The following is a 12,654-nucleotide window of genomic DNA, read 5'->3' as shown; positions in this document are numbered from 1 at the left end:
CAATCAGCGGCGGCGGTGCGCATCGGTGGGACGTCGCGTCAGCCGCCGTCGTGTCGGGATTGGAATGTTACCGACTAACAATCGGAACAACTGAGCACTCGGTAATTGGACACTAGGATCAAGGAATCCCGTCTTTCGGAGCGTTTTCTCAGCTACTAGCCCGCTCCGCGGCTCGCGTTTCTCCGCCTCGTGTCGGCCGGGTAACTTCGCCTGCTGCGTGGCTCACCCGCCGGCGAGGGCTTTTATTTTGTATCAGCGGCGGCATGTTGGGAGCTTGTGATAAATAAGAAGAGAAATGCAGGGATTCGTCAGGTTACAGTTGTGCCGCTGAGCTGCCCCTGCGCTACGACGCTTCCCCTCCGGTATTTATTTATTTATTTTTTGTTTGTTTTTTGGCTTTTTTTTTTTTTTTTGCCTCTCCCACACGGGACCATGGAGTGATAAAAGAGGGGGAATAGGACGAATTCAGCCCCCGAGGCATTTGGATCCGAGCGCGGCGGCCACGCCGACGGGGTTTTTTTTTTTTTTTTCGCACTCCCCGGTCAATGCGTTACCGAGTTTAACATCCAAAGCGGGGTATACCTTTCCGTCTGGGAGAGCCTCGGGGACCCCTGCCGCTTGCTCATCTCGGGGGAGAGAGTTCCCAGGCGCTCCTCGGACAGTTTTCCATTTGAATAGCCCCACACGCAGGCAGCCTGAATGAGGGTGAGAAGAAGCGCAGGGGAAGAGAGTCGCTTCGTGTGATTGTGTCCGAGAGGGTCCGGGCACCGCTGATCTTTTCGGGTGCACCCGAGCCCCGCGGTAGGCGCTGTGCGACATGGTCAAACTCTACAGAAGAGGGGGAAAGGGACAATACTTTTAAAATCGCCCACATGCACTGGATCACTTGCTGGATTTGGGAACCGAATACGCAGAAGGGGGATTGGGGATCCTTGGAGGCTGCCGGAGGATGGAGCGGTGTAGCCGGGGTTGGTGAGAGCCTGACTTCGGGCCACTTTACATTTCTTATTCCTAAACAGCTCGCCCCTGTTCCCAGGACACATGCAGGCCAAAAAACGCTACCTGATCCTGCTCTCAGCCGGTGCATGTCTAGTGCTTCTCTTCTATCTCGGAGGGATCCAACTTCCAGCGGCGAGCAGGAGCAGGCATGACCGCAGCCGAAATGGGTACCGGCCTGACCAGCCCTGGCCTCACTTTTCGGACCCTTTATACCCTTTCCTGCCCTGGGATCAGACTGACACCGAGGAGTACAACCTGCACATATCTCCGAGGCAGAAGAGGGACGTCAACACGAGTGTTTACAAAGGCAAACGGTGCCGCATGGATTCATGCTTTGATTTCTCTCTGTGTCAGAAGAACGGATTCAAAGTTTATGTTTACCCGCAGCAGAAGGGGGAGAAGATCTCCGAGAGTTATCAGAACATTTTATCCACCATTGAGGGGTCGAGGTTTTACACCTCAGACCCCGGGCAAGCGTGTCTGTTCGTCCTGAGCCTGGACACTCTGGACCGGGACCAGCTGTCCCCGCAATACGTCCACAACCTGAAGACCAAGGTCCAGAACCTGCCCCTGTGGAAGGACGGCAGGAACCACCTTATATTTAACTTATACTCGGGGACGTGGCCGGACTATACGGAAGACTTGGGCTTTGACATCGGTCAAGCCATGTTGGCCAAAGCCAGCATCAGCACCGAGAACTTCAGGCCCAACTTCGACGTGTCCATCCCCCTCTTCTCCAAGGAGCACCTGAGGACCGGCGGAGAGAGGGGGTACCTCAAGTACAACTCCATCCCGCCTTTTCGAAAGTACATGCTGGTGTTCAAGGGGAAGCGCTACCTGACCGGTATCGGCTCGGACACCAGGAATGCCTTATATCACGTCCACAACGCAGAGGACGTGGTGCTGCTCACAACCTGCAAGCATGGCAAAGACTGGCAGAAGCACAAAGACGCACGCTGTGACAAGGACAACGCAGAGTATGACAAGTAAGTGACAGTTACCGAGGTGGTTTTAAGATGTTGCTCTCGGACTTTTACGCACAAGGTCCGCGCGTAAAGAGCTGTCATCCACATGTAACAGCGCGCCTGGCGTGCATCCTATAGAGCTCTCACGCCCTGGCGCCCAGTGTGTGCGTGTGTATTTAGATGTGTGTGTGTTTATGGAACCATTCAGGTTCACTTAAACTATGTCCTTCCTAACTGAAAATGGGTACTAACTAGTGACACAGAATGCAAGTTTACTTCCTACTTCTGCTAGTGGAATAGAGTTAATCGCTTATTTACGCTTGGAATTAAAAAGCTAGACTTCACACAAAGTGATGTAGAAATCTGGAAATATAACCGATTAACGAATGAATGATTGCGCGCCCTATAATGACCCCCAACTGCAGGTCATACTTAACCAAGCCCTTTATGTGCCGCTACGTGACTGTTTTTTTTTGCTGGCCACTCCGCCTCCTTGCTCCCTCTCAAGCATGACATAAAAGATCTCCAGCCAGTCTATTAACTCCCTGGACACCCCCTCTCCCCTCCCTCCCTCCTTTCCTATGAAGGAATTCACCGCCCACCACCACCACCACCACCACCACCTTCCAGCTCTCACTTCATGGGAGCACTGCAGCCTTTCAACAGGATATGCATGGGCATGTTTGATTTGCGCTGTGTGCTTAGTGCAAATTAAGTGAAAGTCGACAGTGGGAGTTTTTGCTCTGAAATTGGTATCAGTTTTACAGGGACCTTGTCGTGACAAAATGCTGCTTCCCACACTTAAATGTGCATACGGTATAGTTTATGTAGGCTGTGGTTGAATTATGAAACAATTTAGAGCAAATAAATCAGCCATAGTAGTTTAATTATCACCTTAATTTCCAAGTGCGAGTGGAATCGCTTCCACTCAGCCCCCAGGGACAGTTGATTACCTCTAATTTTGGAGGTCTCAGTTTTGTCAAGGTGGTAATTAATGATTCCCCCTTGGGATCCGCAGCTGTACTTGAATGCTTGGCATGTTTTAATATAGAAGGCGGTGTCGTCTGATGTTTACATAGCTGGATTACATAGTGAACTCTGCTGTCAGGTTCATTCGTCTGTGAGTGACATGGGTTTGATCTGCAGTTATCAATCTGTGGATCCTGTGCCTTTTGTAAAGCCTGGATAAACCCAGGCGTGTGATAACAGCACTTGTGTACATTGTTCCTGGCGGGTACGTGTACCTGCGTATACACACTGCATGTCAAGGTTAAGGGAAGGGACAGATGGGGAACATATGGAAAGATAACCCACACATATTTCCATTCAATCAGTCAGAAAGACAAGAGAGCAAGGAGCAGGAGCTGTGGGGGGAGATAAGAAGGACTTTTTAACCAAACAAGTGTTAGGTTGAGGGAGGAAGTTATTCTCCTTGACCTTGAAATGAACTCCAAAAGCTCCAACTCTTTACAGAAAACCTGAAATGCCAAAAAGGGAGCTCTAACAGCACTTCACAAGCATGCACTTGTCTGTCCATTCGTCATCCTTTTTTCCCCTCTGTCTCTCTAAAACACACACTCATTCTCCCCCCTCTCCGTCTCCCTGGATGCCTTGGGCTCCGTGTCACCTGGAGAAATATGTCATCCGTTATCTGACATTCCAGTCGTCTCTGGACAGCCCACCTCTGCTCCGCTCCGCTCACGGCTGTGTTTCCCAACGGATCAGGCCTTGTTTTCCCAGCAGTACCTCAGTCTCCGGAAAAATCTTAGTACCATAATCAGCTGATAGGCACAGCCGATCACCGTGAGTTCAGGGAAATCACTGCCCACTCTTTCCACTGTTGTGTGTTTCATGGTTGATTTATTTTGATCAATACCGCTGCCTGTTAGTCATTTCATTACCAACATCAATACTGCATTTGATTTCTGTCCCCACTAAAACCCAATAAATCCAATTTTATTTTTACACATCACTTTTATAGGACTGAGCGTGGAGTTTACTTCTGGTTGTTGCACTGAACATCTCCGTGATTTTCGTCTTTGTGACCCAGATTTGACTTTTTTTTTTTTTGTGACGCACAATTGATTTTGCTGGTGATAACCTGTTTAGATCGCTAGCCTGCATTGGCATTTGTCAACACAGTGGAACCAATCAATTTAGACCATTTTTTTTCCCCCCGTTATGACCTAGCAACCTGTCTAAATTTAATCAAACTGATGCCTTTCGTTTTAAACTAATTTAAACCCCTTTGGGTGCCAGCCCGTGATTTACAAAAACCCTGACACAGCTCTTCTCAGGTAAATGGATCTATATATGGAGCCGGCCGGTCGGTGTTAGCGCTCCATTTCTAGAGGCTGGAGGCGGGCAGGCGGTGCCTTACGGGGACGCTGTGGTGCAGACTCAAGAATGCTCACACGAGTCAGAGCGGCTGTTGAGGAGGGAGCACTGCCCAGGCAGGCTGACTGGCTGCACAGTATTGTGTACATACCTGGATGCTCTTTGAATATAGCTTGATGCATACTTTGAATACAGTGCGAAAGGGATGCAGTAAAACACAGACTATACTCGCTGTTTGCAATCAATTTGCATCTGCCAGACACCCACACATACATACAGTAGACACACACCGCTGCATCCATGCTCATCTTTGCCTCCTGACCTTTGACCCCATTTACTTCCAGAGGAATGCTGTTCTATAAAGGAATGCAGCAGCAGGAGGCCAGACTGGAAGCCACTATATAGGCACCCGAACCAGCTCCAACCCACACACACGCCCACACACACACACACACACACACCATGCACGGACACAAATGCACCACACTCCACACATTTATTCAATTGATTTTCTTAGCTGCAATAGCTTTCAATTGGAGTCACTCTGGTCCACTTCCACGGCCAACCCGCTGATGAAAGGGCCCATTCACTGCTACATTATCCACTCAGTTTTCAGGGCAGCTGACAATGATCCTGGGAGAGGACAGTGAAAGGCTATTATGGGCTCGCCAACTGAAAAATTTCACACAAGGTAGGATTCTGCTGCAATGCCATGCCTTGTGCTGGCTGAACCACCTTTACTGGCATTCCCCTAACTGGAAATGTGGTGTTTTTCTATTTTTTCTCGTTGTGATTTCAGTTGTGGAAAATGAAGTTCTCATTCCTTTTAAATAGGAAGTTACTGTTGTGGCAAGCTACTTCCTACTTCAGCAGTGAATCGCTTCGGGCAGGGGTTTTTCACTGTATTATCTATAGAGGGCTAACAAGTATTTCTCATGTGCCCTATACTTAAACATTTTCTCTATACAGTGGCATACTGACCTCATATGTAACCCAACATTAAACCCACTCCTTGATGACTGTATGTGCTTACTCTGTATGCCACTTGCAATCACATTATCCTACAAATATCAAAAGAACAGTCTCATCTAATGTCACAAGTCAACTGCTGAAAGTATGTCATTATTACTGTTGAGTGTTCCATTAAAGTCCAACTACACACATCCCTTTTATATGCTCTTTGTTAAATCTTTCTCTGGCTAACAGCAGCGTCATCATCCCCCCATTTAATACTTAACCAGCTTTGTTGGCTTGTATTGACTTTGTACTTTAGCTACTTCACTGGCAGCTGCCGCTCAAGGTCACCCGGGGGACTTGAAAAACTGAAAGAGAGAAGGGAGGGTAATGAGGGGAGATAGAGGGAGAGATTTAGACAATGAGAAAGTCAAGAGGAGATGCAAAAAAAATATGTCTGTGTTTGAGCGTGCCTGAAAGTGTGTGTGGTAGGAGAAGAAGAGGAGCAAGTGGGTGTGAGATTGAGTGATAATAGTGCGAGTTGTATGTTGGAGTGTGCCGCGTGAGTTGGAATGAGAGAACTGGAGAGTCCACGAAATTGCGCGTGTAGTGGGATCGTTTCCCATTAGGAGTCAATGACAGTAACATCAACCATGCACTGCAGCATTTTTCATTTTCACAACTGTGTCATCAGCAGAAATTTTCCCACTTGAGAAAATCCTCTCAAAAGCATGAACAGCTGAGAGAGAGAAAAGGGGAAACGGGCCAGCTTCTCACACTCACTACCCTCCTCTTTTTTCTGTTTTACTTCCCCTTATATTTCCTCCCCTTGTTTTGCCCCCCCCCCCCCATCCATCAGAACAACATGGAAGCACAGATGTGGTTTGGCTCGAGATACCCCCCCCCCCGCACCATATTTTTCTACGACGATGCGGTAGTTGACATTTTGTTGTCACAGTGGCCCGGGATGAGAGGCAATAGCAGATCGGGGTCAATTGAACAAAACCGGCAACATTTCCTCTCCACCTTATCTCAGTATGAAACTATTATGAGTGGGAATGGCAGCATTCACCTGCATGTCAGTGCCACGGCGTCGCCCAATAGTGGACTTATGCTGGAGATTTGGGCTGCGGGGCGTGTAGCAAACACAGTCGTGTGGCCACCTCTGTGTTTGGCAGGAGAGGGTGTCACACTCCCCGGGTTGCCATAGTTTGTTTTTCTGTTGTCAGATTAATAAATCATGAATATTTCATGATTGCCTGCTCTCTCTTAGATAAAGTACCAAGCTTGTGATGGAGAATGTTAATGATGTGGAGGATAATTAGTTTGAATGCGGTGCAGCTTAATTAGGACTCTTTGATATTTTGGTGTGTGCGGTTGTGCAAGAGGCAGATTTAAGCCTATAACTACCTCTGTTTGTTATTTTATCTTATCAGGTTGTCTGTCCATCTCACATCCCTCTGACTTTTGCCATCTCTGCCTTTTTCTCTTCCCATTTTAATCGTGTCGTTTTATGTGTTTAAGTTGATTCAGCCTAATTTGGGTCTATCTGGGGCAAGCAGCTGCGTCTCAGTCACATGACAGAGGTCAACATGGCTTATTCCGAGTATTTCTGTCCACCCCTTTCATAACTGGTTATTGTTAGCTTGCATTATATTATTTCACCTTTATGGACCATTGGTTAGTAATAATTTGAGGTCTTTTTCCATGAGCTTTTCACACCACTGTTTTCTGTATTATGCTGTAAAGTACTCTATAATTAATATTTAGAATTATTCCAAGAAGCTTTTAGTAATTTAGTGACACTTCCTATATCTAAGGGCACAGGCTTGTCATAGCTGTTTGTCAGTTGAGGACTGCTACAACAATTATATTCAGCCTTGATTAATGTATTGATTATTTTCCTGATTAACTGTTTGGTCCGTAAAAACTTTGCAAATTGGGAAAAATGCTGATCACATGTTCCCAGAGCCATAAGTGGCACTTTCAAGTGTCCCGTTTTGTCCAACTCATTTTCCAAAACAAAATATTCAGTTTACTGTTGCAGGGGACTAAGCAAACCAGAAAACATTTACATCTGAGAAGCTTAAACCGGTGTTTTTGCAGGGATTTTTGTTGAAGAAATTGGTTGAATGATTAATCAATAATCAAAACTGTTAGATATTAACTTTAGGTCAGTCAGCTAATCAGTTCTTCCACTAATCATTTCAGCTCTACTAATCTCAGATCTGTATTCCAAGTTTGTGTTGCTACTTGTTTTCGTCTGTGTGAGTTTTGGCCGTGTGCGGCTGCTCATCCATCCATGTCAGTGTGTGTCTGTGTGTGTGCACGCATCCCTGTGTTTGGGTCTTTGTCTTCATACATGCGCATGTGAACGCGAGCGTGTGTGTGTTTGTGCGTGCGAGTGCATGCAGGATGACTGGGGTCATTACCCCGCTGTCTGTCCCCTTGCTGAGTGACGAAGGCAAAGCCCCACTCACTGACCCACATTCATTGAGGGATTACCAGCACAGCCAAGCTGCCCCTGGCCTCAGAGGAGGTGGTGGCGTTGGGGGTTGGGGGGGGGGCGCAAGAGTCGGAAAGAATTGGGATGGACATGAACTCGGCTCACACACACACACACACATTGGATCAGACAGTGAAGCCCAAGTGAAGCATCCTGCACCCCCTCCCAGGCCAGCTGCTGGTGAGTTGGTGGAGAGAGATTGATCAGCTGGGGGGGTTCCCCCCAAAATGAAAATCAATGAGAGTATTAGCACAGCAGTGGGCCAGCCCCCTGGAATCATTTCCTCTATTAAAAGCTGCTAGCTGAGGAATAACAAGGCATAACAAGGCATCAAAACACCATCCATTTTCCAGGACTGTCAAGAAATGTTTAAGTGAAGTGAATTAATAGGAGACACAGGCAAAGTAGTAAAAATTGTAACCCCCCTTCTCTCTTTGACTCTCTTTGTCTTTCTGGGACTCTTGAAGCGCTCTCATGCCTAACTAGTCGTGATAGAGCGATGTAAAAAGCTCGCAGGCAGACAGGTAAGTGAGTGTCTGCGCAGTTTTTGGATGGCTCTGACGGTGCAGAACAGAAGGAGGGCGAGAGCGAGAAAGAGAAGCTGATTGGGTCCTTGTGAACTCAATTAAACTAGACAGATATGTGACTGGCCGAGGCAAAAAGTGATGATCAGGACAGACACGTGATTGGCTTCTCATTGAATTCTCCGCTGAGGAGGGATGAAAGGAAGATATAGCTGCTGTCTGCAGGTTTGGTGAGCACAGTGAGTTCTGAGTTCCGACATCAGTCTTTTTTCTTTTTTGTTTTTTTTGTTTTGTAAGCAGAGAGACAAAAGAAGAAGTATAAAAAAAATCTTGCACCTCTGCTTTGTCCATGTGGCGTGGGGCATGCTGAGATGGGGCATTCCCGGAGCGTACGTTCCCGTCTCCATTATTCCAGCATTCCCACGTTCAGCTGCTGCAGTGTTTTGCCATCGGCCCCTTGGTTATAATTGTGTGGTTTGTTTGTTTTTTTTTAACCTAAGAGTATCTAGCAGTAACTGAGTAGGCGTGGGACTCACTCTCACTGTATTTACAACCAACAATTTCTCACAGCAAAAATGTTTGCTGTTTTCATAAACGGTGTTCAGTGCGAGGATAGCGTGGAACAATTTTAGGGAAATATCTAATTGCGACTTTTCTGACGAATATGGTGATTTAAATTGTGATTATTTCCTTTAAAGCTGCACTAATCAATATTTTTAAAATCACCAATGTATCCACCGACTGTATGAAAGTTTGTGTCTCATAGTAACAAACCCACCAAGAATGATTTTTTTACCGCTAGATCCACAGAGCTTTTTAACATCCTTACCTAATTGTTTTGGTTTTACAGCCTTCAGCTTTACTGTTTTGAAACATCTTCACTGTTCTCACTTGAGCAGATTTTTAGTGCCCTAAAGTGTGAAAAAGAATCACTTATTAAGATAAAGTCCAGGCCTGTATTTTACACAATATTAAACAATATTAGTTCGCACTGACCATTGTTTCTAGGTGAACAAATTGTGATTAAAAATATGAAGTTTCTTGTTGTATTGTTGTTGAGAAAGTTGGAGAAATGTCAACTTTTCCATAGTTTTTCATAGAAAAAATGACCTTGAATGAAACCACTCAATCCTTCAGCTCTATGCGAGGCCCTAATTTCTGATTTACCAATGCATTTGTCTTCCCTGTTATTTTCTCCCATTTTCTCATACGACTGGTCAAATGGACACAGGTTTCACTGAGTGAATTAGGCTGTTAAATGGCTGTAATCTTTTCGCTGCTGAACTGCGGCGCGCAGTGTGTTAGTGCGTGAGAGGTCAGGGTGTGTGTGTGTGTGTGTGTGTGTGTGAGAGTTTGTGTGGAGGGAGGGAGCGGAGCTCGCCTCTTTTCCTTTGCGGCAGCTCCAGTACGGAAAAGGAGGAGAGGTGGGGGAGTAGCTCATTTTTATGGCCCTGCAGAACTGCAGCTTTTACGGCCCCAAGAGGCCGTTCAGCAAACACCTACCCATGGCACATCAAAGGGACAGCAGATCGTTGACGTCACGGTGACCTGCCTCTTTCACTGCTCGCTATCACGAGAGCGAAAACAAACACTTAACCCCTCTGCTGGTATTCATATTCAAATTGTAATTGGCAAGAGAGGGAAAACTGAGTAAGGGCAAAGGGAAGGAGGAGGTGGTGGAGTGGGGGAGTTGAAGAGGGCAATAGCTTAAAAAAGCATTAGGTCACTGAAAAATGTGTGCATGGCTCAGTGTTTAAGGGGCCACGGTTTGGAAGAGAGAAAAGGGTTTTGTTGGAGTAGATCTGGTTGCCTCTCAAGCTGATGGAAGGGCTCTTTTCCCCGTCTGGTTCATCATGCTTTATGGCTCGGTTTGACTTCCACTCTTGCGGTGTAAAAGTTGGGGCTGCCCCCGGGCGCTCCAAAGGGGTCCTATTGTGCTAAAGTTTGCTGTCTTTCCAGAGAGAACTCTTGTGCCTTGTTGACACCGGAGCCTCCCCATATGGTCCCCTTTTACTCCTTCATGTTTCATCCCTCTCCCTCAACCCCGACTCTCCCACTGCTGCAGCCTCTCTTCCTCGTGCATACCTTTTTGCTTTTGAAGGCTGCGCGACAACTGGCAACAATGGCTGCTCACACAGCTCTAGCCATCGACAACCAGGCCCTGGTTTGGCAGATTCCACTAAACTTTACGGATCAGTGGCGAAGCCAAAACTAACGGAGGAGGAGGAGGTGGTTTGAGACAGGGTCACAAGGGAAGAAGGCATCTGGTCTCACCAAGGAGAGTTTCAGTATGCCCAGAGCGTGGGTGTATGATTGACCAGAGAGAGGAAGGAGAGAATCATTTTGGTCTATTGCTGTTTTTCCCAGTTACCATGCCAGTTTGGCGGTGCTGTTGCATGGTGTTTATTCATGAGCTTGACAGGGCCTCCTTTTCAGATAAAGTAAGGAGTGCACGCTTTTTTTCGGAGGCGATGTAGGAAAAGTCCAGCTGCTGGTGGCAATGCTGGATATTTTAAATTAACGCCCACTCTGCCCTTCTCTTCAGTGTCTTGCTGCCATTTCTTTTCCTCATTCTTCCCAACTCAAAATTTCTCTTTTTCCCTCCTATGCAGTCATTCTTTCTGTCTCACATTCCCACAGCCTGAAAAGCCCAATTACACAACTATTTCTTCATGCATCTGGAAAGCCTCATGAAAAAACTAGCTAGCATTACTTCTCATGACTCTGGTCTTCTACATCAAAGAGCATCTGTACCATTTCATTACATCATGGATGGAAACATTGTAGAAATAAGGACATTTTTAGCTGTTTGAGTCATTTCCCCCCGAGACTCAGTTTAAGATTTGGTGGCACTTTGCACTGGTTGGTCCAAAGGCAGATACAGCTTCTTGTAAGCTGTATTCCACTGCTGTTTTCCCCGCTTGTTTTTTTTCTGCAGATCCGTCTCCGAGCCGTAGGATGCTTTTCCTGTTTCAGTGGCTTAATTTTTACCCCGCTGCATCCTGACTGGTGGTGTCTATCCATCCGCATTGTTGCCCTCAAAGTAAACCAAAAAAACACGAGGGAAGAAGAGCTTGGGTTGGAGAAGCCAGTGATCCCGTCGAGAATATGAAGCACTGATGTAAAGGAAAGAAAAGGCGAGTAGAAAGACGAGGTTGGGAAAAAAAAAGAAGAAAGAAAATGTGTAGCAGAAAGAGCAGCAGAGCATCCTGCTTTGTGTAGCAGCTCGACGGGGGGGATTTTCTTTGTGGGGATGAATTGAAGTGTTCATTTCCCCAGAAAGTTGTGACACAACAGCAGTTTGTTTTCAAAGTGTCTGCATCTTGTTTGTCTTTGCAGCTTGCTCGCTAGACACCACGTTCTCTGGCTGTCTGTGAAGTGACACAGGTGAGAAGTGCAGGGAGAAGGTTCAGATGCTTCCTCTTATGTAATATGTGGATCCTGTTGTACGATGCATTGTGGCAGATATCTTTGTAAAGACATGTGTTTTCATGTCCCTCACTGAACAGCCACCAATGACAGAAATGTTGAGCAAGTGGCAGAAGCACAAATTTTATTTAAGCAGGCCGGTTCAGTCTTGGCTCTGAGTGGCAAATCAGGGAGCTTGACTTGATTAACAATATCCATTATCAGCCACAGTTGAGATGCACTTGACTTAAATTCCCTCTGCCCTGCTAGAGTTGTTGAGTGGCCATCAGTAAAAGACTCCCTGTACCAAACAGCCCCTGGTGTGCACATTTACAAATGTAGGAACGTGAAGGAAAGCGATTAAAAGTCGGGTGTATTCCAAAACGCACATATATGCACACAGGAGGTTGCGAGCGGGCGTGCATGTGGTTTTGTTCATATCATATTGGGTGGCTGCCTCGTGAGGACATGATCACACACATACAGTTGGTGCTTCCAGTCCCTTTCGGACATGGGCATAAGGCGAAATTTACCTCCCGTGGACCTTAGCGGCTCTGCCTATGCAGAAAGTATCATTTGAGTTTTAGCCAGCTTTACCTGTATTAAGAAGGTATATAATGATAAAGAAACCAAGACACAGTCTTCCACTGGCTTCCCACTTACAATGAAACAACAAATTTTGTTTGTTGGAGCACTCTCTGCTTCGATTTGAACCCAGAAGTCTGCTGAGGTGGATAAGTTTGTTTTTTGTTTTTTTTTGGACAAGTGCTCTGCCTTTGGATCACCTTGACGCCCAAACTGTATGTAAGTATGTAATACACTTATATATGTATGGCCTAGGACTTTAAAAAAGAAACTTAATTCAAGAGTTTACTGTGCTCCAAATAAGCCAGGGTTGATGGAACTTTGGCAGATTCTCAGACTTTAGACTGTACTTTCTGCCTTTCATCAAAGTCTTCTG

The 12,654-nt window shown here is 46.3% G+C and overlaps 1 protein-coding gene across 1 annotated transcript in view; it reads left to right on the top strand.

Moving 5' to 3' along the window:
- Positions 1-512: 512 nt before the first annotated feature.
- The window catches only part of ext1b (exostosin glycosyltransferase 1b), a 119,115-nt gene continuing 106,973 nt past the window's right edge, over positions 513-12,654 (top strand). The window contains exon 1 of the mRNA XM_040121909.1: positions 513-1,985. Within this exon, the coding sequence (XP_039977843.1) occupies positions 1,042-1,985 (944 nt within the window). The 5' untranslated portion in view covers positions 513-1,041. The remainder of the gene's footprint in view (positions 1,986-12,654) is intronic.

The sequence above is a fragment of the Xiphias gladius genome, chromosome 24 (assembly GCF_016859285.1).
Source record: "Xiphias gladius isolate SHS-SW01 ecotype Sanya breed wild chromosome 24, ASM1685928v1, whole genome shotgun sequence".
Lineage (NCBI taxonomy): Eukaryota > Metazoa > Chordata > Actinopteri > Istiophoriformes > Xiphiidae > Xiphias > Xiphias gladius.
Note: the sequence above shows the minus strand (reverse complement) of the source record. Positions and strands in the feature narration are given on the sequence as shown.